This window comes from Schistocerca americana, chromosome 6 (assembly GCF_021461395.2).
Source record: "Schistocerca americana isolate TAMUIC-IGC-003095 chromosome 6, iqSchAmer2.1, whole genome shotgun sequence".
Taxonomy (NCBI): Eukaryota; Metazoa; Arthropoda; class Insecta; order Orthoptera; family Acrididae; genus Schistocerca; species Schistocerca americana.
This window is the reverse complement of record NC_060124.1, coordinates 54,726,471-54,753,322: the sequence shown is the minus strand read 5'-3', so window position 1 is coordinate 54,753,322 and position 26,852 is coordinate 54,726,471. Positions and strand designations below refer to the sequence as shown.

Sequence of the window (26,852 nt, the reverse complement as noted above, 5' to 3'; positions counted from 1 at the left end):
CGAAGAAATTGTCTTAGCTTTCTTTTGTGGAGGAGAATCAGCATGTTTCCACTGCTCTAACTGTTGTTTTGTCCTTGTGGTATAGTAGAGCACCCAAGTTTTATCTGCTGTCACAAACCGGCGCTAAAAATTTTGTTCGTTTCTCGTTATACGGACCAAATTTTGATCCGATACGTCCATTCTCATACGTTTTTGATCCAGCGTCAAGAGTCGCGGCACCCATCTTGCAAATAATTTTTTTTTCATTTATAATTCTTCAGTTAAAATGTGTTACACCCTTACAGATGACACCTGGCAAGCGTGAGCAGTGTGACGCACTTTCAATCGGCGATCCTCCATGACATTTTATGCACTTTTGCAATGATTTCTGGAGTAGTGACACATCTTGGCCTACTACTGCACTGATAATCATCTAAGCTCTCCCGACCAAATTTAAATTCATTTGTCCACTTGGCAACAGTTGAATACGAAGGAGCAGAGTCCCCCAGTGTATTGTGGAAATCTAATACCCTTTGCTTTCGTACCTTTCTTTACAGAGTTCTTAATCACTGCTCGAATCTCGATTTTTTTCATCTTCGCGAATCACTTCGCGGGAACAACCACAGAGCCATGTCACCGCCACAGCTCTCTTCCAAGAGCTCTGGCGTGGCACGTGTTTACAGGCAACAGTCCAATGAATATCACCTGAACAACTCGTTGCGCTAGCACTGACCTCTCGTCGTGATTCCCAGAACTTTTCAAATCACCCTCGTAAAAGAATGGTTAGGTAGCAAAAAAATGTGTGTGAAATCTTATAGGACTTAACTTCTAAGGTCATCAGTGCCTAAGTTTACACACTACTTAACTTAAATTATCCTAAGGACAAACACACACACCCACGCCCGAGGTAGGACTCGAACCTCCGCCGGGACCACCCGCACAGCCTATGACTGCAGCGCCTTAGACGTTAGGTAGCAGTATTAAAACACAGGGTGAAAGGGTATCAACCAGGTAACGACAAGTCCATAACAAATAAAACTGAAATTATCTCATTCTTTGCTAAATACGGTACAAAGTATCACTTTAACTTTATTCGCAACAACGGTGCTCCGTGGTTGGCCACATAACAAAACTCATGTCCTTCGAGAGTGGCCGAGAGGAGACTACATATTTAAAGAGAAAAATATTGTTTTTCATTAATTCCTTTCATTAGAAAGTAGTAATCGCCGCTGGAGATGTGGAATGGCTTCAAGCGCCTGGCTGTGGTCGACTGCCGTCGGTGATAAACTCACGTCACATGAAAAGTACCCTCTTTATGTCATCTTCTATTTGTGTAGTCGCCTTGTTTACCTGAACATGTACTTGTTGGCGATGGTTAGGTTTGATTCTAACGTGCGTAGTATTACTATCGCATAAATGCACACAGTCATTCAGTTACTGCTTTACCTTCCTGTTCATGACGAATCCTCTACCCTACATTCCTCTGCCCAAATATCTTTATCTTTTTCCCGTTTAATGTAATCGACCCTCCCCCCCCCCCCCCCCATTTACATCGAGATACAGTATTCTTATTTCCTTTTTCCCATTTTTCTGCATCCCATACAATGATGGTGATGATGATGTTGCTTTGTGAGGCGTTCAACTGCGTGATTATCAGCGCCGGTACAAATTCCCAATCTTTTCGCTGTCCGGTCTCACTACTTCCCCGAATGATGATGAAATGATGAGGACAACGCAAAAACTAAGATCCAGGGGTGAGAAAATCTCCAGCCGGACCGGGAATCGAATCCAGAACTCCCTGATCCTGAGGCAGTAACTCTAGCCACTAGACCACAAGCTGCGGGCTCTCCATGGTTTTTACACCTCTGGTATTCGACGCCCCTACTATTTCAATTACATGTCACATTCCTGTGAAAACTTTTTGTGTCGGATATGTCCGCCTGCTTAGCTGGGTGTTAACGTGCTCGCCTCCCATGCAAGCGGGCCCGGGTTCGATTCCCAGTTGTGTTGGAGATTTTTCTCGGGGTGTGTTGTCCTCCTCATCATTTCATACTCATCGCCGGCGCGCAAATTGCCCAGTGTGGCGTCGACTGAAATAACACTTGCACTTGGCGGCCGAACTTCCCACGATGGGGCCTCCCGGCCAACGATGCCAGACGCTCATTTCATTTCATGTCGGCAATAAGGTTACACATTATCAGCAGCTTATTTTTTTATTGCTATCAGTTTCGAAGTTAACTAATCATCATCAGACACATGACGTTTCTCACTTACAGCATATTTGTAAATATAAACATGGCATTCCACCTCGCTCTAAATATCGTTTAAAACACGAACTGAGTAATAAACTTCAATGTGTAGACTTCAAACCTTGTGCAGATGATTAATCATGAGTATTTAAAAACCATTCAACAGCCACATTTAAAGCGGATTTGCTCCCTTTAGAATATGCCCAGCGTATGTAAACAGTTATGCTATTATGTATCGTGTTTGTGGAAAGCAACAAGCAACTGTGAGCAATATGTGTATGGGCACAGCCTATTGCATAAGGTGGTTTACTTTTTTTAAATATTTTAGAGAAGACAAACCTTTTATCATGTGCTATTTTTAATCACTTAACACCTTGTGCGTGAGGTCAGCGTAAAATGAACGTGTTTTACAAGAAAGATTTTAATACTTGAAGTCTGTTGAAACCGGGTGCCCTGAATAAAAAAATATTTTATGCGTTCTTTGCTGTTGCATCGTTTTAACTCTTAAACAGATCACCCTTCAGTTCTCGCAAAAGAAGAAAAGTCAATTGTCATTAATATAATAATATACTGCACCAAATATCTGCAGAATCGCATAGTGGTTCGAATACAATCACCGCTAGGCATTTGAATGTCGACTACTTATTGCATACGTCCATGGGTTTCCATTGTCTTCTGCATGTTCTTTATGTTGATCATTGCTGGCGTGTACGCTCTTACGGCCTGTTTCCTGACCTAGAGCGAGACGTTGCCCTGGTCCCATATCAGCTCCCCTAAGCTCTTTTGACACATTCGTTTGCATAATGACAGTAATTTTTCACAGTGGAATCCCAACCAAAGGTGACGATTTGCGTTTAGAAGTGGCTGGGCTCGAACCCACTTCCGCAGTACTTTGATTTATTAGTCTAACTCGCTGCCCTCTGACCAGTAATCTTTTATTGGAAGAATTCAATTGATCAACGATAGAAATAAATACAAAAATAATAAAAAGGAATACAGCAGTATTAGTTACTTATTAGTGAAATCAGTAAGAAGTGCAGGGAGGATAAAGCGAAATACCAGTAGGAAAAACGCGAAGAAATCGAAAGCAAATTTATTCGGCCCATCGAAACCTTACAGGTAAAGTAGCAGTATAGGTGTCGAATGGGAAAGAAATTCGACTGTTGAGTTACAGGAGGAAGACGATTAAGGGAAAGCGTAGAATTAGTGCCTATCCGAAGACTTGAAAGAAGAAGAAATGAATGTTAATTTGAAAGCATAGGAGATCCAATGTTTGACAGAGTAGACGAAATGCATAAAATTTTTAAAATCACTCATGGAAGTGCCAACAAAGTAATTATTAACTTAAAGTATGACGTAGAAGAAAGGAGTCATGTCATTGGACTTCAGAAAAAATTATCGTATACTCGATCCCAAAGATTGTGCGGCCAGATACATGAAAGAACTTCGCAGACTGAGCCTCACAGTTCATGAGTGTAATATGCTAATCAGAACAAGATACGTATGAATGGAATAAGAAACTGAGGATCTTTCACGTGACGATCAATTAGTTGGCTTTAGGAAAGAAGAAAGCACCGGACATCTATGTTACACATGATAATGAAATAAATACAGAAAAAATCAAGACACTGTCAAAGGATTTGTTGCCCTAGAGGCAGCGGTCGATATTAAAAACTGGTTAAAGGTATCTGAACTAGACAGAAAATTTGACACAGGACAGGTGGGTAATACACAAACTGTACAAGAAACAATAAGTAACAATAATAACGGAAGGCAAAGAAGAAAGTGCCTTGAATGAAAAAGAGTGTAAAGTTCAACTTGTTGAAAGATGTCTGTAAGTTTTATGATGAAACTGTGTGTAACTGAAATTCTCGCTAATAATCTGCAAACTGTCTGACTTTTAAATTCCGATTACAGGTAAAGATCTAGAATCGTTATAGTTAACATACTTTTGAACATGAAATTATTTATGCAAATTAACTAATAGGAATATTGTTTTAATTAATACGAAAAGCATCTGCCTGTGTGTCAACAAGATTACATAAAAAATCTGTCACAAGAATATTCAGAATGACTAACTGTTATTCAATTTAAATGTGTCATATTACAAAAACGCATTTGTTGAATTTACATGAAATTTCACTAATTGAAAAATGTTCCTATATTCTGTCGAAAATGATCTTTTAATTTACAACAAATTCTTACCACGAAACAGATAACCTGACACAGGCAGCACCCACAGAATGAAAAGGTAAAATAAATCATTGGGATGAAGTTTGCCTCATTATTCTTATCTGTTTTAAATTGTTGTTTTAGCGAACTACGAGTTTTTGATTCTCTCCTCAGAATTACAAATTATTGTTCACGAAAATGTGTAAGGTGCGACAATGCAAATTTTACTAAACATATTTTATTTAACAGTGGTGAAATGGTTTCGGAAATATTTGTAAATGGCAAATGAACGTACTCCCAAATTGTATTCACTCCTTTTAATGGTAGAATAGCAAATTCGAAACTACTACGATAACTGGCATTGTCTTTCTGCGAATCGTCATTAACCATTATTTCAGCTTCTACATTTGTATTACATAATTTGTTTCCTTGGATTACTAATGCAATGTTATTTAATTTTGTAAATGGGGGAAAACTAATTACAGTGAATCATTATCCTCCCTGATTGCCAACCCGTAGCTATTATCGGACACAATAACAGTTTTTTCACTGGTTTGATGCGGATCGGCAAGAATTCCTCCCCTGTGCCAACCTCTTCATCTCAGAGTAGCACTTGCAACCTACGTCCTCAATTACCTGCTGGATGTATTCCAATTTCTGTCTTCCTCTACGGTTCTTGCCCTCTGCAACTCCCTCTAGTACCACGCGAGTCATTCCCTCATGTATTAACAGATGTCCTATCATCCCCTCTCTTCTCCTTATTATTTTCCACATATTTCATCCCTCTCCGATTCTGAGCAGAATCTTCTCATTCCTTATCTTACCAGTCCACTTAATTTTCAACATTCGTCTGTAGCATCAAATCTCAAGTGCTTCGATTCTCTTCTATTCTGGTTTTCCTACAGGTCCATGTTTTACTACCATACAATGCTGTATTCCAGAAGTACATTCTGAGAAATTTCTTCCTAAAAATAAAGCCTATGTTTGATACTAGTTGACTTCTCTTGGCCAGGAATGCCCTTTTCGCCATTGCTAGTCTGTTTTTGATGTCCTCCTTGCTCCGTCCGCCGTTGGTTACTTTACTGGCTAGGATGGAGAATTCTTTAACTTCATGTACTTAGTGGCCATCAGTGTTGATGTTAAGTTTCTGACTGTTCTCGTTTCTGCTACTTCTCATTACTTTCGTCTTTCTTCGATTTACTTTCATCCATATTCTGAACTCATTAGACTGTTCATACCGTCAGGGGATCATGTAATTCTTTTTCACTTTCGTTCAGAATAGCAATGTCATCAGCGAATCACATTATTACTATCCTTTCACCTTGAATTTTAATTCCACTCCTGAAACTTTCTTTTATTTCCATCATTGCTTCTTCAATGTACAGGTTGAGCAGTAGGGGCGAAAGACTACATCCGTGTCTTACAACTTTTTCAATCCGAGCACTCCGTTCTTGGTCGCCCACTCTTATTACACCCTCTTCAAGCATGTACATATTGTATATTACCCGTCTCTCCCTTCAGCTTATCCCTACTTTTCTCAGAATTTCGAGCAATTTGCCCCATTTAAGTCTCCGAACGCTTTTTTCAGGTCGACAAATCCCATGAAGATGTTTTGATTTTCCTTTAGCCTTTCTTACATTATCAACCGCAACGTCAGAATTGCCTCTCTCGTCCCTTTACCTTTTCTAAAGCCAAACCGATCGTCATCTAGCACATCCTCAGTTTCCTTTCCTATTCTTCTGTATATATTGTTCTCGTGAGCGGATGCATGAGTTGTTAACCTGATCGTGTGATAAATCTCCCACTTGTCAGTTCTCGCAGTCTTCGGAATTATGAGGATGATGTTTTTCAGAAAGTCAGATGGTATGTCGCCAGACTCTACACACCAACATGAATAGTCGTTTTGTTGTCACTTTCCCCAATGATTTAAGAAATTGTGATGGAATGTTATCCATCCCTTGTGCCTAATTTGATCTTAAGTCCTCCAAAGCACTTTCAACTTCTGACTCTAATACTGGACCACTATCTCTTCTAAATCGACTCCTGTTTCTTCTCCTATCACATGAGACAAATATTCCCACTCATAGAGGCTTTCAGTGTATTCTTTCCACCCATCCACTCTCTCCTCTGCATTTAACAGCGGAATTACCGTTGCACTCTTAATGTTACCACCCTTGCTTTTAATTTCTTGACTTCCCTGTACGCTGAGTCTGTCCTTCCGATAATCATTTCTTTTTCGATTTCTTCACATTTTTAATGCAGCCATTACGTCTTAGCTTCCCTGCACTTCCTATTTACTTTAAACTTTAGCGTTTTTTATTTCTGTATTCTTGAGTTTCCCTGAACATTGTTGTACTTTCTCCTTTTGGCTATCAATTGCATTATTTCTTCTGATACCCATGGTTTCTTCGCAGTTACCTTTTTTGTACCTATTTTTTTCTTTCCAGCTTGTGTGATGGCCCTTTTTAAAGAGGTCCATACAGTTTCAGAAATGGAGTTAAAATTCAAGGTGAAAGGATATCAGTGATACGACTCGCTGATGACATTGCTATTCTGAGAGAAAGCTAAGAAGAATTATATGATTTCCTGATGGTATGAACAGTCTAATGAGTACAGATTATGGATTTAAAGTAAATCGAAGAAAGACGTAAGTAATGAGAAGTAGCAGAAATGGCTCTGAGCACTATGAGACTTCGGAGGTCATCAGTCCCCTAGAACTTAGAACTACTTAAACCTAACTAACCTAAGGACATCACACACATCCATGCCCGAGGCCAGATTCGAACCTGCGACCGTAGCGGTCGTACGGTTCCAGTCTGTAGCGCCTAGAACCGCTCGGCCATTCCGGCTAGCAGTAGCAGAAATGAGAAGAGCGAGAAACTTAACATCGGGACTGATTACCACTAAGTACATTAAGTAAGGAATTCTGCATCCTAGAAAGTAAAATTAACCAGCAACGGACGGAGCAAAATGGACATCAAAAGCAGACTATCAATGGCGAAAAGGGCATTCCCGGCCAAGAAAAGTCTGCTAGTATCCAAAATAGGCCTTAATTTGAAGAAGAAATGTCTGAGAACGTAGTCTGGATGCTAGTGCTACTCTTAGGTTAAGGGGTTGGCACAGGAGAGGAGCTTCTAACATACCACGACCCGACTCGTAAAACTTTGTGCTTTCGTTGTTTTTATTCAGTCTTTTCTTATGTTTACCTACCCCTTACTTGTCCCCTCCCGGAGATCCGAATGCGGAACTATTCCGGAATCTTTTGCCAGCGGAGAGGTCATTATGACTCTTTTTCAATTACAGGCCACATGTCCTACCGATACGCGTTACGAGTCTTCAATGCAGTGGTTTCCATTGCCTTCTGTATCCTCATGCCGTTGTTCATTGTTGATGCTTCCACCTTTAGGGGCAGTTTCCCATCCGAAGGACAAGAGTGTGCCCTGAACCGCTGTCCGCTCCTCCGCCCTCTTTGAGAAGGCCGTTGGCAGGTTGAGGGTGACTGCTTATACCGGAAGTCATCGCCCGCCAATGATGATTATCAATGGAAATTTATGCAGTGGCGGTTCCCTGACCTGGGATAGACAACATTTTGATTATTAGTCAGAGACGCTACCCCTGCACTCATCAACTACTAATGCACAAGACTGCGTCTCTCTTTAATTCGAGTGTTACCTATATGCTTTTCCGTGCTTTACTGAACAGCATACCGTCTGGAAACGAGAGACTGACATCGCTGATGTGTTCAGCATGCAAAAATGTTTAAACTTATAACATTCCGATTTAACTGATAATCTTCATTGTATTTTCATTCAGAGATGCGACAGTTGGTAACATACTAAACAAACTGTGAATTACTACAATTTAACTTCATGTCCCTCTTTATCGAAGCAATAATGAAGGGCATAAATGAAAGTATCAGAAGTTCGTTTAAATTTCGGAGTTAAATGATATCGTTGATCAGATTTCTTCTTGACATTGCTGTCCTCTGTGAAAGGGAGACTGAATTACAGATAAATGGAACGGAAAATTGAATATCTTCCACGTGCCGTTAGTTATCTTTGGGAAAGGTGAAATTACCAGACTACTGAAGTTACATTCGATAATGGAACTTTTAACTTTCGATCGTCCAATATCATATTTCTCAATCTCTTGATGCAATTGCAGTGGTTGCAATTTTGAGATATCCTTGATCAGCTTCGGGGGTTCAGCCCTGTTTGAAATCGACTACCAATGCGGTAATTGTTTATAACGATTGTAGTAACGTCTTGTAAACCATCACCAGGTTTTCATGAGTTTCCTTTAGAGATAAAACATAAAACAGTTTTATCATTGCAACGTATACTGACTAACTCATTTAAAGGGACCTTACAAAATACATCTATTAAAAGAAAACTTTGCGAAGAAAAGTGACCTATGAGAATTGGATTTATTTTGTTAATAACTTGAGCCGGTGTGAGCAATCTATGTAGTATCTCCAGAAGAAAATTTCTGTGCTGTTGGGTCTGTTATGTTATCCATCTTAAGAAGATAAGTGAAGTTAATTATATTTATTAATTATGGACAATGCATTTAAGTAATGCATTTTCAGTGAAGTATAAAGTACGTTAGCTGGAAGAGAGGAATTGATGTGGACCATAACTGCCATAATTTGCACGATATTTTGATTATGGCTCAATTAATTGTAGTTACCGTTCATGGAACGTATTATGAATCAGAACTTCCCATCACGCACCGCGGCTGAAACGTAACCATTACATACCTAATGTACTAGAAATTATCTCATCGTTATTTTACTGTAAGTTAGTAATTTCAGACGAAGGAAACATTGCTACTCAGAGTTTTGTATTACTTTTGTTGTGTTCTGCCCACCCGTCTAATTTAGGGTGCCTAGGGAGCCTGCTTTCTCAGATCGGTTGACAACAATTCAAGCAAATAGTATTAACAGATTTTTACTACAGTACGGTAATTGACAATACTTAACTTTGGGAATTTACAGTGGGATGTCGCAAGCAAAGGGCGACGTGTAACATAAGCAGTCTCTTCAGTACACACAGTTCGTAACACAAGAGAAGGAATACACTTCCTAAGTCATCGCTGACTGACTTGACTTAAACTGGGCCGCGGCGCGGCGCTTATGTTCTCTTCGTATAGCGGCCGCTCCTCTCTCTGGGTCGCCCTAGAGAGGGGTCGGTCAGCGTACTACTGGATGACGTCGTCTCGCAGCCGTCTCTGCTCCTCCGGTCTTGCGTCCAACACCTGAGGCCCATAGCAAGATGTCGAAGGCGTAGGCTAATGTAGCGTGGGCAGGTCCTGCTCCATCGGTAGAACGAGAGGAAGTTGAGGAGGCGAAGGCTCCGTCTCCATGGGGTCGTCCCGCGTTGTCGTGATGAGAGCCTTTGGCGGCGGCTGTGGCCGCGCTGTCCACGGGATCCGTGAATCTGGGGGGGCAGGAGGGGGGGGAGAGACACAGAAGGATCACTGTGTATGAAATTACATCGACGAACGATCTCGCCTCGTGCCACCGTCTGCTGCCACTAAAAACACTGAAAAACAAAATAGCACGCGGCGTGAAGCGATACTTGCGGGCTTCCTTCAGCGCCGGATGCTGAGGAGGATGGAGCAGGTGGAGCAGTGTCCGATGGCGGCGTCTGTGAAGCAGTTCCACCGCCCATGGTCCATCTCGTGGATGGAAACTGTAGGTGGCGAGAAACAGTTGCAGTACTTGATCCCTGTTGTGTGCGGTGCCAAATTTGCCCATCTGCTTCTTGAATTTTCTGAGAAAACGTCCCGCTTCGCCGTTTGATTGTGGATGGAACGGTGCACTAATTAGATGCTGTATGCCATTGCGCTCACAGAATGTTTCAAATTCATTTGAAGTGAACTGAGGGTCGTTGTCGACACTATGACTTCGGGTAAACATTAGACGTAGAAAATAGAGAACAACACCTGAATTGTGCTTCGTAATGTTGTCGAGTTCATTGTCACAGCAAAAGGAAACTTGCTCTACAAGTCAACCACAATCAACCAACGAGTGTTTCAAAAACGTCGCGTAACGTCCACGTTGGCATAGTGATTGCGACTTAGGCCAGGCAGAAGCTTTTTGTGGCGCAGCGAACTGATTTTCCGCACATGTGTGACACTGTGACGTCGTATGTTTTATTTGGGCGTCCATCCCTTGCCAACTACATTGGCGACGCACTAACTGCTTCGTATGAACAATCCCCCAGTGTCCTTGGTGAAGTAAGTGCAACAACACTTCGTTTACCAAAGCTGTAGGGATCGACACACGTTCTGTCCACTGTCGTTTTGAATAAGAATCACACCTTGCTGTGCAGCGAGGCTATGCCGACGTGCAAAGTATCGGCGCACTACAGAGTTCTTTATGCCATTCGGTTTAAGGCCAAGACGTCCGAATGTGTTTTAGCAAAATGTTCAGATCTGAGTTAGCTTCCGTGGCCTGTGCAATTTTCCTATAGTTCACCGGAAAGAATTGAAGAAATTCTAAATGCTGAGCTTCGTTGTGACAACAAGATGCAGCAGAAGCGTCAAAGTCTGTGTCAGGTCAATTGGAAGACTTGATAGTGCGTCCGCATTACCACTTTGTGCTGTCGGACGATACACAATATCGTACTAGTGTTGACATAACAACAAAGTCCATCGTTGCAATTTTTGGGCAGTTCGTGCGGGTACCAGCTTCGTTGGATGAAACAAGATCTGCAAAAGCTTGTGATCCGTTAGTAAGAGGAATTTCCTGCCATACAAGTAGTGGAGGAAGTTTCTGACACCATACACAATAGCTAATGACTCTTTCTCTATTTGTGAACAGTTACACTAAACTTTGGACAATATTTTCGATGCCAACGCAATAGGCCTTTCTTTATCACCAATTCTGTGCGAAAGCACTGCACCGATTCCGTAAGAGGAAGCGTCAACTTGCAACACAATCGGTTTGTCTGGATCAAAGTGAACTAAGTAGCGATCACTGAAAAACGTATCTTTAAGATTTTGAAAAGCTTCTTGGCCCTAATCTGTGCAAACGAAAGGAACATTCTTGAGACGCAAGCGATGTAATGGAGCTGCGATTTGTAGAGCATTCGGTACTAACCGAATAAAATAGTTCATTTTTCCTAAAACTTGCCGGCCGCGGTGGTCGTGCGGTTCTGGCGCTGCAGTCCGGAACCGCGAGGCTGCTACGGTCGCAGGTTCGAATCCTGCCTCGGGCATGGGTGTGTGTGATGTCCTTAGGTTAGTTAGGTTTAAGTAGTTATAAGTTCTAGGGGACTTATGACCTAAGATGTTGAGTCCCATACTGCTCAGAGCCATTTGAATTTGAACCCTAAAACTGACTGCAATTCTGGGACATTGCGAGGAACTGGCAAATATCGTGCGGATAAACAAATGTGACAGAAGAGGATGTACACCTTAACTGTTTAGGATATGACCTAGATACTGCAACTCAAGTTTAAAAATATCATACTTGTCTGGTCTACACTTCAGTCCTGCAGCAGATAACACACGAAACAAAGCACGAAAATTTCAGTATAATCTTCAGGTGTACGACCTGCTATGGCAGTATCGTCCAAATAGTTTGAACAGTTTGGCACTTGAGTATTCAGCTGTTCCAAATACCGTTGGAAAATAGCTGGTGCAGAATCACTGCCAAAAGGCAAACGCAAATATTTAAACAAGCCCAAATGAGCATTCACTACAAACACTTTTTGAGATTCATCATCGAGTGGTATTTGAATATACGCGTTGAGCAAATCAATGTTTGGAAAGTAGCGAACAGCGCATAATATGTCCATGAGATCATCTGGGCGTGGCAATAGTTAAGTATTAATCACTGTTTGTGGCTTGACCATAGACTTAAAGTGACCACAGGGCGAATGCGACCTGAAGGTTTGGGGAGCAAAACGAGTGGACTTGCGCTTTGACTAGCTTCTATGGGCGCAATAGCTCCGCTGTCTTGCAATACTTTAAATTCAGCAGCGACGTTCCCGTAAGGTAATGGGAACAGTTCTGGTCCAGCACAATTCCGGCTGAGCATTGTCTTTAAGAGTAATATGTGCAAAGAAATGTTATTCTTGCCTAAACCTTCAGAAAAAAGTTCAGGCAATTCTTCCAGCAAGCTTGCTACACTGTCTTTTGCATTGACTGCAGACACTGACAACACATTGTTCTGAATTCGAAAGCCAAACGAATCAAAACAATTAAGGCCAACTATGTTCTAACAATCACGTGATTGTAGCACAGTGAAAGTTGCAGTTCGCGTATGCAAGCGATGCATGGCAGGTAATGTACATTTTCCAAGAACGGAAATGTCTTGACCATTATAAGCCATCAGGTGCGTGTTACTTTTGGACAGGCATGGGGATCCTAACACTTCATATGTGTTATGATTCAGCAGTGTAATAGAGGGAGCCATGTCCAACTGAAATTTCACACGTTTTCCACAAAGAAGCAAAGGATAAAATGTTTGTTGGACTGGCGTAGGAGTGAAGAAACTGTTCGCTTGCTAGTTTTACTAATGCCTATTGCAGGTGTTGAATACACTGCATTTATAACATGGGCCTTGTGACTAGATTTTTGTGAGTGGGAAAAATTCTGATGTTTTTTCCGTTGTAACAGGCATAACATTGTGCTTGTATGGGTGGGCCGTCTTGAAGTTTGTGCCGTGAATAGCACTGTGGGCATGACTTAATTCTGTTTGCCTGTGTGGAGAGCTGTTAACGCGGCATGGAGTGTCGCTTACACCAGGAGGGGCAAACACGCTGCCGTTGCCTAATAGGCTGATTGCGAGCAAGGGACGCAACCTGACAAATTGCTCTGCTCATGTTTATTGGCCAACCTGAATCAAATGATTCAAATGGCTCTCAGCACTATGGGACTTAACTTCTGAGGTTATCAGTCCCCTAGAACTTAGAACTACTGAAACCTAACTAACCTAAGGACATCACACACATCCAAGCTCGAAGCAGGAATCGAACTTGCGACCGTAGCAGCGGCGCGGTTCCGGACTGAAGCGCCTAGAACCGCTCGGTCACAGAGACCGGCCAAAGAAAAGACAAGAGCGAATTAAAGCGCCAGTAAGGCAATAGCTCACGAAAAGTCAACACAGGGAAGCAGTGTTGGCTGTCGGCTCGTGGTTCATGTGACACTTCGTCGCCAATGTTATGTTCTGCCTGCTCGTTCAACATAGAATGCCTCGGAAGCCTACCTTCTCGGATCACTAGACAACAATTCAAGCAAATAGTATTAATAGATTTTTATTTCAGTAAGAAAATTGACTATACTTTGAGAATTTACAATTGGATGTCACAAGCAAAGGGTGACATGAAACGTAAGTAATCTCATCAGTACATAAATTTCGTAACACAGGAGAAGAAATACATTTCCTAAGTCGCTGCTGCTGAACTCATAAACTGCCTGGACTTCAACTGGGCCGAGGATTTCGTCTCACAACCCTCTCTGCTCTTCTGATCTTGACCGTCGTGGCGATGCTTGAAGTTGTGCCTGAACAACTTTACCAAGCAATGATTACACAGCATGCTGGTGTTGAGATTTCATGACACGTGAGACAGCAGGCAGTGACGTGTTTTCAGTCTGTTGAAAGTGTTTCAGTCGATATCATTAATGAATCTGGATATTTCTCATCACTTAGCAAAGGCCAAAGTCTCGAGCAGCCTTCCAGTACATACTGAACTCAGCAGCGCAGTCTTTTCTCCTACCCAGGTGTTCTACTAAATTCGTCCTGGACGTGTTCTCATGTTTCATTGGCCAGACAAGAATCATCACCATTATCATCACCATCATCACCGTCATCATTGTATAAAAATATTAGGCATTTTTACCTGTTCCAAACTCACAATTGTTCACATAATCAGTGTATGGGATGTCCAACTTTTCTCTTACCCACTGATTTACATACTACTGCAGTAATCTATTATCAGTCATATATTGGACACGGCCTTTCCAGCTCATTCTGTGTTTTTCAGTTATAGATGTAATGGATTCAACGTCTCTTTCATTTCTAATTCGGTGTTTATTTTATGGTCTAGTAATGAATATCCTGCAACGAAGGAGGGGAATTTCTTTCCTGACGATTCATTTCTTCGCAATTTATCAGGTATTAGGGTACAGCCTTTGCTACTATATAGCAGCAAAGGCAAGCCATTACTCTGTAAAGTTTCGTGGATAGTTGTTTCTGTATGTCACATTTTAATGCACGTTGTGTGATTTCACAGAAATGTCTGAATCTGACCAATTTTAGCTCTGGGTCAACTGACTTCAAAAATTTAAAATTACCCCTAGGTACACAAAATTTCCTGTTTGTTCGATTATTTTATAAAAATTTTGCCTCTTATGGTTTCCAGCTCTTGAATTGCAATCGCTTTAGTTTCATCTGTCGATATTCACATTCCGTACTAGTGGCAATCTGAATCAGTTTATGCACTGCAATTTGAAATTTTTCTTCAGATTCTCCTATCGTAAGCTACTCATTAAGATATGGTCACGTCATGATATTCAAAGCAACATCTCTTCATCAGTCAACCATTTATGAATGATATCGTCAGTGTAAACATTGAAAATGATAGGAGACACTGGACAGCCTTGTCTAACTCCTTGATTATAATCGGCAGATTCTGTCCCATTTCTTGCAGTGCTGATGGTTATTTTATTAATTATTTTATAATTTTTTTTTTGTAATGACCGAATTACTGAAAAAAGAAATGCTGGATCTCCCATTTCCTCTATTGATTCCAACATCAATTGATGGTCTGCCTTATCAAACGCCTTTTTATAATCCATAAAAATAATAGAATTTGGTATTCTAAATTCTCTTTTCTGAGTTACTTGTGCGAAAGTGAAAGGAAGTCAGAACATGATGTACCTTTAACATACGTGCTTCCACTATTGGTGCTAATAACTTACTTATAATTTTGGTATACATTCTGTAACATGAATATAGCAGACGTATTACTCTGTAATTTGCGTATTATGTTTTATCCCTTTTCTTGTAACTACTGCATAACAAACCTTCAATTCATTCATCTGGCATATTTAATCAATCCCATGTTTATATTAGCAGTGCCCGGTGACATCTGGTTTTTTTGTTTCATGGGTCACTTATTGCAGTTCTTTCATTTTTATCAAATCTAAATAATCGTTGGTTCTGGTGTTTATTTCTGCTTCTGTTTTATTATGTAGTCCATAAACGTTTCAAGTACTTCAAGCATAGCTTTCCGAATATTATATTTACATGTGAATTGTCTCTTTCTTTTTTATTCAAGTGCTTCACAATTCTGTATGCTGTGTTTTTCTTCCATGAATATAGTTTTCTATTTCACTAATATATCGGTCCCAACTTTCTCATTGAATTTTTCGAATTCTTTCTTTACTAAAGCAGATCTGCCTTTACAATGCTTTCTGTAACTCATGTTCTTAGGTGGTGATAACGTTTTTAAATACCTCTCCTTTGTCTTTTATTAATTTGCTAATATGTGCATCCCAAATCGTTAACATAGTTCAGAATATTTGTTATTCATCGTTCCTAACGCTTCAGCCGCTGCTTACGTTATAATTTTTAAAGTAGTATTCCATTCTCCATTTTTGTTGTTACTTACTTGTTTCATTTGACACATCTCATTTAATCTCTTTTGATGTAATAGTTTAATATTATAGTCTTGGAGTAATTGCACCTTGTAAGTTCTTATATCTGACTGGTAACTTATGTGGAGTTTCTTCAACCTTTTCAAAAATGTGATATCATCTCTTAGTAAAAATGATTTGATTATGCATCCACACTTCTTTACGTTTTGTCTGTTGTTGTTCATAATTCTCTTTTTACTTACATTATTGAAATGGTACCTCGAGCTGCTGATATAAATTTATGGATAATTAACTTTCCATTTCACGTTAACAAATTTATAACTTGACTATGATCGGTCTTTCACGTTGAAGCGTTCGTCATAATGATAAATGCGCCACACTTCTATTTTCAGTAAATAATTTCTTTCGCTACATGTCTTTATCTCCTTGTATATTTGCAATTGCCAAGGAGTAAAGTAGTAAAATCTATACTGGTACTCTTCATTCTGAGGAGTGTCAGTGACGCTGCTTAAATAGACACTGAATAAAATGGGTGAGTTGTTGCCTTCTGCACCAATAAATAATATTTTCAATTTTACTGTTCGACAGGATTAATTCCCAGATAATTTGAATGTGTGTTTTTAATTAACATATAATTTATACCCCTTTCCTATCTTAAAGAACCAATGCATGCTTTTCTTAATTCACCTCATCAATATGTTACAAGACAGAGGTAATAGATTTCTGACTTTTAACCATTCTGAAAATTGTGTAACTTCTATAAGACAGAGGTAATAGATTTCTGACTTTTAACCATTCTGAAAATTGTGTAACTTCTTCATAACATTCAACCAGTTAATTGAATGCCCATAATAGATAAAAGTTATATTATGTGGAGAATTAGGCAGTTAGTATCATTTATTGAAAATTCATTTTCCCAGTTGGCTCACGAAAAATAAGCCCCTCATAATTGACTGCTCATTGTTGTCCGCCTTTTGTCATCTATTGTTTCGAAGTTGTTGCGATTGCGTTTTGGATTGTCAGTACGGAAAAAGTGCGAAGTAAATATCTCAGCGAGATGTATCCTCTTCAGGAAAGAAACTCAACAGTGCAGGCATTCTTGTCTACCGGTTCATTTAAGGAAACGTTGACATTTTTACAAAGGCGTTTCCCTGCTACCAAAGACCAGTACACAGGATTTGGTAACAAAGTGACTTACTACAGTGTCAGTTGCAATCGCAAAAAGGAATCGATCCCCATTCATTCGTACGCCTGTTGTGATCACGGATATTCGAGCACGAATGATCCAGAATCCAAAGAACTCGACACTTAAATTGTCACAATAACGGAACGTTTCATGCAGGTATTCCCAATAAAATGTCAAAATTTGACAGTGGAGTGATACATCTGCTGCTGTATTTAATGAGTGATGAAGTTTAGTTCCATCTGACCGGATATGTGAACTCTCAAACACCAGATACTGGTTAACCAACAATCCCTATCTGGTTAAGGAGGAAGCTCTTCGCGGTGTAAAAATCGGAGTGTGGTGTGTCCTGCCAGCAACTTGAATTGTGAGTTCGATATTTTTGGAAACAACAGCAACCACTGCTGTAGATAAGCGGATCTTTGAAGAATTTTAGTCACAATTGACACCAACCCCTGTCTTTCAACAGGATGGGGCGACCTGTCACACTTTACACTAGCCAGTCTTACGAATTCACGAAAAGTAGAAGAAAGTACTGGCAGAAAAGGATTGTGGCAGTCGCTTTCGCAGGACCTAACCACTTGTGACTTTTATCTGTGGGGCACTCGAAAGGTGTACGCAAATAATCCAGTGACATTAGAAGACTTGAAGAACAATATTCGTAATGTAAATCTGAGACTTGATGTGGCGGAGTTACGCAAAATGTATATTCACATAATAGGGCGTACACAAAAGTGCACTGAAACACAAGGAGACATTTGCAGCACCTGAAGTAATGTAATGTAAAAGACAAAATCAATTCAGTACATACAGACCTTTGCGTTAGCTTATTTGTTATTTTTTTACTATCTGTTTATGAGTTGATTATCTATTTGCTGTAATATCTGTTCGTGGGGGCAAGAATTATTGCGTAATTCGCGAGCAATCTGCACTCGAAACCGGTTGTTCGTGTGTCACCCTGTATTATAATTGCGGAAGTAAACCAGCTAATTTGTACGAATAAACTACTGAAGAAATTTCGATTAAATCTGGTATGGAGGTAGTTTGAACCCTTAGGAAGACCATAGCATACGTTAGAAAGAGTGCAGTGCAAGGTATTTAATGATGTGAAGAATATTACGCGGTGCAAGCAAAAATGTACACTTCGAGAAAGCTACTTACTCTTGGGACTTTTGAACATTATCTCATTTGTGAAAATCTTGTAGTTGCTGATATGATCTACGTGATATCAACATAATTAATACAAGGCCTATGCAGTCCGCAATTTGTCTAGTCCATTTTTCCTTACTAACACTAAAAACGTGGAAGAAATTCTGTGTGTTACGTTTTAACGACTGAACCGCTGAACCTGTTCCGATGAAATTTGATATGGAAACAGCATGGACACTACAGAAGATGATAGGCTACTCTAGAACGCAAAAAATGGACAGAATAGGCCCCTAAGATGTTGAAGTAGAGACTAGAGCATACTTTTCTTGCAACGATGAACGTAAACTATGTTGAAAAATTGTAAAATATGTTACCTAATGTACGTGTTTTACAGTGTACAGTTACCTCGACAGCACAATGCAAAGACGGGTGCTTCTGCCCATATCTTGCACGCACCACTCACCAATGACTCTGTGCATGCCACCAAATCGTGCAGTGGGTGGTTTGCGGGGAGGCACACGTACATCACGAGCTATGCTTACCTGAAAAGGCAGAAACAAGGGGGCAGCTGACATTATTACATGTGGAATAGATTATTTACTCACCATAACTCCTCATAACAAAAATACTCATATGTGAGCATAGCTACGGTAACAGCTCGTGCCCCATTACACACTTAACTTGGTTTATTTAATCGTATGGTGATTTTATATAATATACAGTCTATATACGGCAAATGATTTTATACAATGTACGTATGATATAAGACAAGATTAAAGCTTAAAGTCCGTGTTTCCAACCAGTTAATTAAGCTGGGTGTGAGAGTGAACAAGTCATCGGGAGTTCCAGGGTATGAATGAAGTGGACAGCGTTGGACTAAATGTTCAATCGTCTGCTCTTCTCTTTACATTCACACATCGGCGAACTGATCCAGCCCCATTTGTACCAGAAGTAGCTACAACAACCATGTCCAGTCCTAAACCTGCGCCGGCCGTAGTGGCCGAGCGGTTCAAGGTGCTTCAGTCTGGAACCGCGCGACCGCTACGGTCGCAGGTTCGTATCCTGCCTCGGGCATGGATGTGTGTGATGACCTTAGATTGGATAGTTTTAAGTAGTTCTATGTTCTAGGGGACTGATGAACTCAGATGTTCAGGCCCATAGTGCTCGGAGCCATATGAACCTTAATCTGCTGAGGCGGCACCAAAGTTTCCTCGGTAGATCAAAACCTTTTGGCTTCTTTGTGGGATCAAGATGATGGACTCTTATTCCCAATGTTTGTGTTGACCATTCATGCTTCCAGTTTTCATTTAGATCAAAACCATCCGCAATGAGTTGTCCTGCAGTAACACTTGCTGGTCTTCTTGATCGCAATCGTTGCTGTGGCGGATGAGAGACTTCCTGGAAGGGTGTGATGTATAAACGTCAGTTATGTAATAAAATTAAGTTATACCATAGTTGAATAATTTGAATATAGACGTTTTGATTCTAGTGTACCACATACGCTTCAGCAAAAGCCGACTGTTGCTATACCCACTGCCTTCTCATGACATTTGTCCAGTCTGGTAACTTGGCACGTTGCCCTCCACAGCCTTCGGTGGTGTGAAACCTCGGGAAGCTGGTTAAGATGGTTCAAATGGCTCTGAGCACTATGGGACGTAACATCTGAGGTCATCAGTCCCCTAGAACTTAGAGCTACTTAAACCTAACTAACCTAAGGACATCACACACATCCATGCCCGAGGCAGGATTCGAACCTGCGACCGTAGCGGTCGCGCGGTTCCAGGCTGTAGCGCCTAGAACCGCTCGGCCACCCCGACCAGCTCAGGAAGCTGGTTCGAGTGCCTTGAGAGTGCTGGTGGGAGTGTCCCTGTTGCAGACATCCCCGAGCTGGTGGTGCTGCGCGCCCGGGGCCGCGACTGGGACTCGGTGCTGCTGACGCAGTGCGAGGGCAGCTGGAGCTACGACTCGGAGATGGTGTTCCACGGCGCCAAGAGCCTGCTGCTGTACACGCTGCCGCTGCTCTTCATGTCGGTCGCCTACTTCCAGATCGTGCGCGTGCTCTGGCGCTCCGACAACATCCCGGGCCACGACGACCACAACGGCGACGTCATCAGCTCCAAGGAGGCCGGGCACCACGCCACCTTCGGTAAGCGGCCACTTCGCAGTTACCATGCACATCTCTTTGCTGGTGTAACGCTTATGGAAACTTCAAAAATAGTACTGGTAGATAACTACATCAACATCTGTGCTGTGCAAACGGATTTATGGTGTATGCCAGAGGTGGTAACACAATCTTTTCGACCCATCCTTGTTCAATGCGCAAATGGCACCGTGGTAGAATGACTGTGTAAGGATGTGGTTTGTTTTCTTTTTATTATTGACTTTAGAACACCTGTGTGAGGTGAAATGACAAGTTTAATGTCGCACTATTTCTCACCAAATGACAGCTTTTGACACAGTTCTCAACTCTCCAACATGAAAAGAGCGCAATGGATAACGCATCTTGCCAACATCAGAACGTGAGATAAGTTTATACACTACAATGTTAAATATTATCTCTCTAAAAGCACATTAATCCTAAACACAATATATTGAAGGTCTAATTGGAAGTTTCTTTACGTTAATCCTAAGCCAAATAATATGAAAGTTTAATTGGACGTTTCTTTACAAAACTGCTCGTACACATATTTTATAATGTTGGTAAGTACTATGAAAATCGTCCGATTTTCGGTTCAAAGTTCGGTACTATTTAGGATGACAATCAAGTCTACGGTGGATGGTTAGTCAAGTGACAAATTTGAGCGCAAGATTACCCAAGGCCGCTCGAGTTTACAGTGGACGCAAGCTGGTGAACCAACAATGTTTACACCTCTGTACGCAGTACACCTTAAGCTGTGACGTGCTGCTGTCTGCAAGGCCGCTCTCTCCCACTGAAATTCCTACAAAACTAATCTTACCTTTTCTGAACTTATGATTCTCGTTATGTGAGAAAACGTGTACTCAGCCATAGTCTTATTATGCGGCGATATACATGCACATGGTTAGAGCAGTGTGCATATTATAGTGCCCTCTCAGGTCTCGCAAGAACAGTTAACTAATTTGGTTGGTTCGTTTCTCCACAGTTGGAGCTAAACGCTGCTACAGCTAGTTTTAGCTGGAGTGCAGCCGCTGTGAACGCAGTGTCTACACCAATTTCTTCTCTGCGTCATACGGAGTGCTAAGCGCTCCGTTCTGCACTTGACGCCAGTTCAGAGAAGAGTCCATGAAAATTTCTCTCTTGTCCTACTCATAACAGAACCGCCTCCCTCCACTTGGGTTCCTTTTTCATGCCACGGCTTTCTTTTACCAATAGGAGGGTTCCTCTTATTTTGTAGAAACACACTCTACCAATTGCAACGCCCCTTCTATCAAACTGCGTCGAAATTTCAGTATTTTTCTCCTTCCTACTGCGTATCCACCAATCGGACATTTTGTGCCCATTCTAGGTGCCTAAAGTACATTGAACTTTCCATGTGTCGCACTCACTGGACGAAAATGCGTCACTTTCTTTTGTTCGTATCCCGCTGAGATTTCGAAACACAGTTTTCTAAAGCTTCTTCTCTGCCTTGTACCGATGCCCTCGCTACAGGCGGTCCTCCGGCTTGAATCACCTGGCCTGGGGTCGCTTTCCTCTTTCCCGCTCCCCTTTAAGTGGTTCCCGGCGTAACTCCCGCAGCGCGGCTACGCTACGTCATTGTGGAGCTGACTTTTCAAAACTAAAAGCAACTCGATTCACATTCCCTGTTATACCATCAATTGACTGTCATCCCTTTTGCATTACATATTGATAGGCAAATGTTCTCATAACTGTCGATTTCATTGCGATTCATAAAGGTCTCATGTAAGGTGCGAATCTGACCATTTATTCTGCTACCTTACAACTGTTTGCAAAGTAACGAATTAGCTCTAATTTCTATGATTTCTTGTTGAGGTCACTTCATGAGATGCAAGTGCAAGGAAATAAAATCTTGCCTTACTCTTCCAAGGACATATACTTACAGAATTTCAGTGAAAAAATCTGTCAACGATACATAACGACTTTCTCGTAGCTTTCTCAACTACATTTATTGTTTGACTCTTACGTAGAAGACAACAGCAACCAGCCACTTTTTATAACGCTATTTATTTATTTAAATAGCGCCGTTATAGGCTTCGAACCAAAAGGTTCACGTTAACATAGATTTTACATTAGTTTTCACTCATTGTTTTCTCAAATGATGAAATTTCCTTGGGGTGGTGGTGATTCATTTCGGAAGACCAAAAGTGAAAGTTATGTAAAATGCATCTTAACTTGAACTACTTGTCTAAAGACGAACCTTCCGGTATGAAACCGGTAACAGCGCTATTTAAATAAAAAAATTGCGTTGTAAAAAGTTGCTTGTTGCTTTTTCCTTCTTTGTAAGAGTCAACCTATATTTTTTTCAGAGCCACGTTCTCAGAATGTCAGTTCTTGACCAAATAGCATTTTTTCACTACAGTTTGTTGAGCATCTCGATAATGCTCTCGCACCAACCAAATGATCCTGTGACGAAACACACTACTCTTCGCTGGATATTCTCTATCGCTATTCAGCTATTCTCTATCCTACTTGGTAAAGGTCGCACTCTGATGAACAATAATCGGTTAAGCAAGTGTTTTCTCAGCCACTTCTTTCACGGATCAATTGCAATCCCTTGAAATCCTTCCGATGAAGCTCATTCCGTGATCTGCTATTTCCTCAATTTCTTTTATGTGGTTATTCTGCTTTAGGTCCCTCCAGGCGGTAACAATAATAATTTCGTATGTCTCAATGGCCGAATGCAAGTCTTTCAAATGGACGCCCCGTCGATGGTTTACGTGTCGCTAATACATCCCTGTTATCCAACTGGGCAAAGGGAATCTACACTTTGAAGTGGAATCCGAACCACGTAGCGTTCCTCATGACTTGAGACCGTTGAGAGATGATTGTTAGAACAAAAGGTCACTGAAAATTCCTCTGATCCGACCAGGTAGTGATCCCGCAACCTCTTGGTTTCTATGCATGTATTTTACTGCTAGATCACCAGGCTGCGATCCATATGGTTATTCCGAGGTGTTTTACTGAAGCTGAAGTTTCCTGCTACGAATAGTGTGCGAATACAGTATTAGGCTTCTTCTCCTATGTAAGCGTTATGTTTATTTATACTTAGGGTCAGCCGCCAGTCACTGCCCCAGTCATCTATCCTGTACAGGTCTTCCTACAATTCGCTGCAGTCTTTCGGCTTTGCTACCTTCTTAGAGAAAAATGTATAATCTGTCTAACGGTTCGTGGAGCTTCCGACGCTTTCCGCTAGATCATATCCTGGGTGGTTATAATTCAGCTTTCCCTATTTAACACGTTATAACACGGAACTAATTACCACACGGCGACCAAACTTGGTAGCATTAATGTCAACGATATGAGGAGGAGAAACAACGCAGAATCAATTCAACTCAAACACTTTTGATGTGCAGCTACGGTACATCGTACCATTACATACCGGTGCCATTATTGCTACAAAAGAGACTCAATACGCCGCCCATCAGTGACCCAAAGACTGAATGCGGAGGATTGCATTACGCACAGTAGAAAGAAGCATGTCCGTAGGTGTGATGGATACCTGTCTTGATATGCTGATCTTCAGATGAGCAAATGTGTGAAAGTTCCCCTCGTAAAGCAAACGATAGGCTGATAATTCGAACGTTTCCAAATTTCTTTTGGGGAAGCAGGTGAAATTCGCGAGCAATGTGCGGTGGGTCCCCATCTTGCATGAAAACTGTTGAGTTCAGTGCGTCTCTCTCCTGTAGGGCGGGTAAGGCATGCTGGTAAAGCATATCGCAGTAACGCTGGCCTGTCACACTGCACGTCTTTGGCCCCTGAGCGCCGACCTATTCAAAAAAGAATGGGCCAATGATGAACGGAGCCGTGAAGCCACACCCTACGGTGACACGTTCACAATGCAGGGTGCACAGTGACTGGAGGTGAAGATCTCCACATGTAAGGGGTCCGTAGGCCCTTACTATAAGTTTTGCGACAGCACAGGTCGACAGGACAAACAATCGATAGTGTGTGTCGGGTTGCGAGAGCGAGTGTTGAGATAGTAGAGTGGGACCCAGGCTGCGGGCCGGGCCGTGGGGCGGCCGGTGGCCGTCATGCAAGGCCGTACCGACAAAGGGGGTGGCCATCACCGCGGTTTAACCCCTTTTGTGTTAGAAATATACGGTAAAGTGAAAAAGTATAGTTACTAGTGTGATTCAGTGATTTTTTGTGCCGATATTTGTAACTACGCGTCTACCGCGCCGGCATTATTTGGATTGCAGTGTTGGATTGCAGTTTTGGATTGAAGTGTTGGATCACAATGATTGAAATTGCGTGTGACGACAAGGAATAACGAAAGGGCCTGTGCTGAGATTAGCCATTATTAATTCTGTACGACGAAAGCAGTGGCTGTCTCCTTACTTTGTGTTTTTGTGACGAATATAAGTTGTTGATTAATGAAGCTGTGTTGTCGATCTTCTTGCCACCAGACAATTTATTATTACAGCATTCGAGAAGGACAAAATGGAATGTAACAACTCCGTAGCAGTCCAATCCGATTGCCAGCCCCATTAGGTACACGGTCACATTAATTATTATCTATTTGGGCTGCTATCAGATCCCGATCGAGCGGGATAAGTCAGTAGATCAAACCGGAGTGTTACACCCTCTCGGAAATTCTATGTGTTCACCTCACCCATCAGAGGAAAATGAGCTTCGTCTGTTCATCGGATGGTCCAGAGCCAGCCCTCATCAACTTCAGTCCTTACAAGAAAGTGGAGATCGAAGTCAACACGTCATGGTGCGTCCTGTTACGTACCTAGCGAAGTGGCGCAGTGGTTAACACACTGGACTCGTATTCGAGAGGACGACGGTACAGTCCCGCGTCTGGCCATCCTTATTTGTGTTTTGATGTGATTTCCTTAAGTCGGTCCAGGCAAATGCCGGGATGGTTCCTTTGAAAGGGCACGGCCGACTTCCTTCCCCCTCCTTCAGTAATCCGATGAGGCCGATGACCTCGCTGTGTGGTCTCTTCCCCCAAACAATCCATTTCAAACCTGTGAGGTAAGGTGCTGTAGGATGTGGATCCTGTATGCGTACCATTTGAGAATGGCTCGAAGCACCTTCCTTATAGTGGACCTCGGGATGTTCAACTGTCGTGAACGTTCGACAATTGCGTGCAGCAGCTTTGATGCAACTGGTTGTCGGCCTCTTCCCTGAGCAACACCCAGTTCTCCAGTTGATTCGAAATTCTTCATCATGCTCCGCACAGTAGATGTCGAAAGAGGACCCTTCCGTAATCCTTTCAGCTGGCGATATTCTCGAAGTGCAGCTGTAGGATTGCTGTTGTTTTGATGACAGAATTTCACCAATAATACCCTGCTCCTTTGATCCTAGCTCGTTTGACACAAGTACAAGGTGACTGGTAAGTTGTGTGAGACTATGTATCACGATGACTGATGACGGAGCCTGGTGGTCACAGTTAAACTGGACGGTGGCACAGTGACCTATCGAAATCGTGCACCCCTTACTCTGGACATTAATGCTATCAAATTTGACACTCGTACTGTAATTAGTTTCCATGTTGTAACGCGTTAAATAGGGAAAGTTTGACTATAACCGCCCAATACACTTTCCAGTCACACAAATGAGACCACCTCTCGAAAAATCGAATAACCATCTCTTGCAGTGCGACCGTTGCATCAGACGCAAGAAGAGGGTAAATGAAGCTCTGGAAAGTACCGACAGGGATACGGAACCATACCGATTTGAGTGCCGTGGCCAGCTGCGTTAGGTTCTCGGTTGATGATCCATGGCGCGAACAGTGCTATCGAGGTAGCCCCACAGATTCTCGATTAGGTTTATATCCGGGGAGTTTGTTGGCCAGTGCAGTACTATAAACTTACCCTTGTGCTTTCCTAACGTCGCACGTACACTCCAAGCTGTCTGATATGTTACATTTCCTGCCGATAGATCCCATCTGCCGAGGAGAAATAAACTGAATGTAGAGATGAACATGGAACCAAAGAATAGATTCATACTTCTCTTGATCCACAGTGACTTCCAGGATGGCGAGATAACGCCTAGGCTATAACGTGATCCTAGAAGGCAGTACCATTTTTATAAACTTTTCTGTAAGAGTCAAATATAAAAATATTATGTGTATAAATATGTTCTTCACGGAAATTTTAAAATTTTTAAATATTTCTAGACATAATACCTGAATCACCTAGAAGCTAATATTTCCATCGTTTGTTGCCTTGAACGTTGCATATACACTGAAGAGCCAAAGAAAATGGTACACCTGCCTAATATCATGTAGGGCCCCCGTGAGCACGCAGAAGTTCCTCGACTCGGCGTGGTATAGAATCGATGAATGTCTGAAGTAGTGCTGTCCATAAATCCGTAAGAGTACAAGATGGTGGAGATCTCTTGT

At 41.7% G+C, this 26,852-nt stretch overlaps 1 protein-coding gene across 1 annotated transcript in view; it reads left to right on the top strand.

Annotated features, from left to right (window-relative positions):
* LOC124619953 (orexin receptor type 2-like) overlaps positions 1 to 26,852 on the top strand; it is a 120,631-nt gene that overhangs the window by 29,008 nt on the left and 64,771 nt on the right. Inside the window, exon 3 of the mRNA XM_047146615.1 lies at positions 20,219 to 20,488. Coding sequence (XP_047002571.1) covers positions 20,219 to 20,488 — 270 coding nt within the window. The remainder of the gene's footprint in view (positions 1 to 20,218; positions 20,489 to 26,852) is intronic.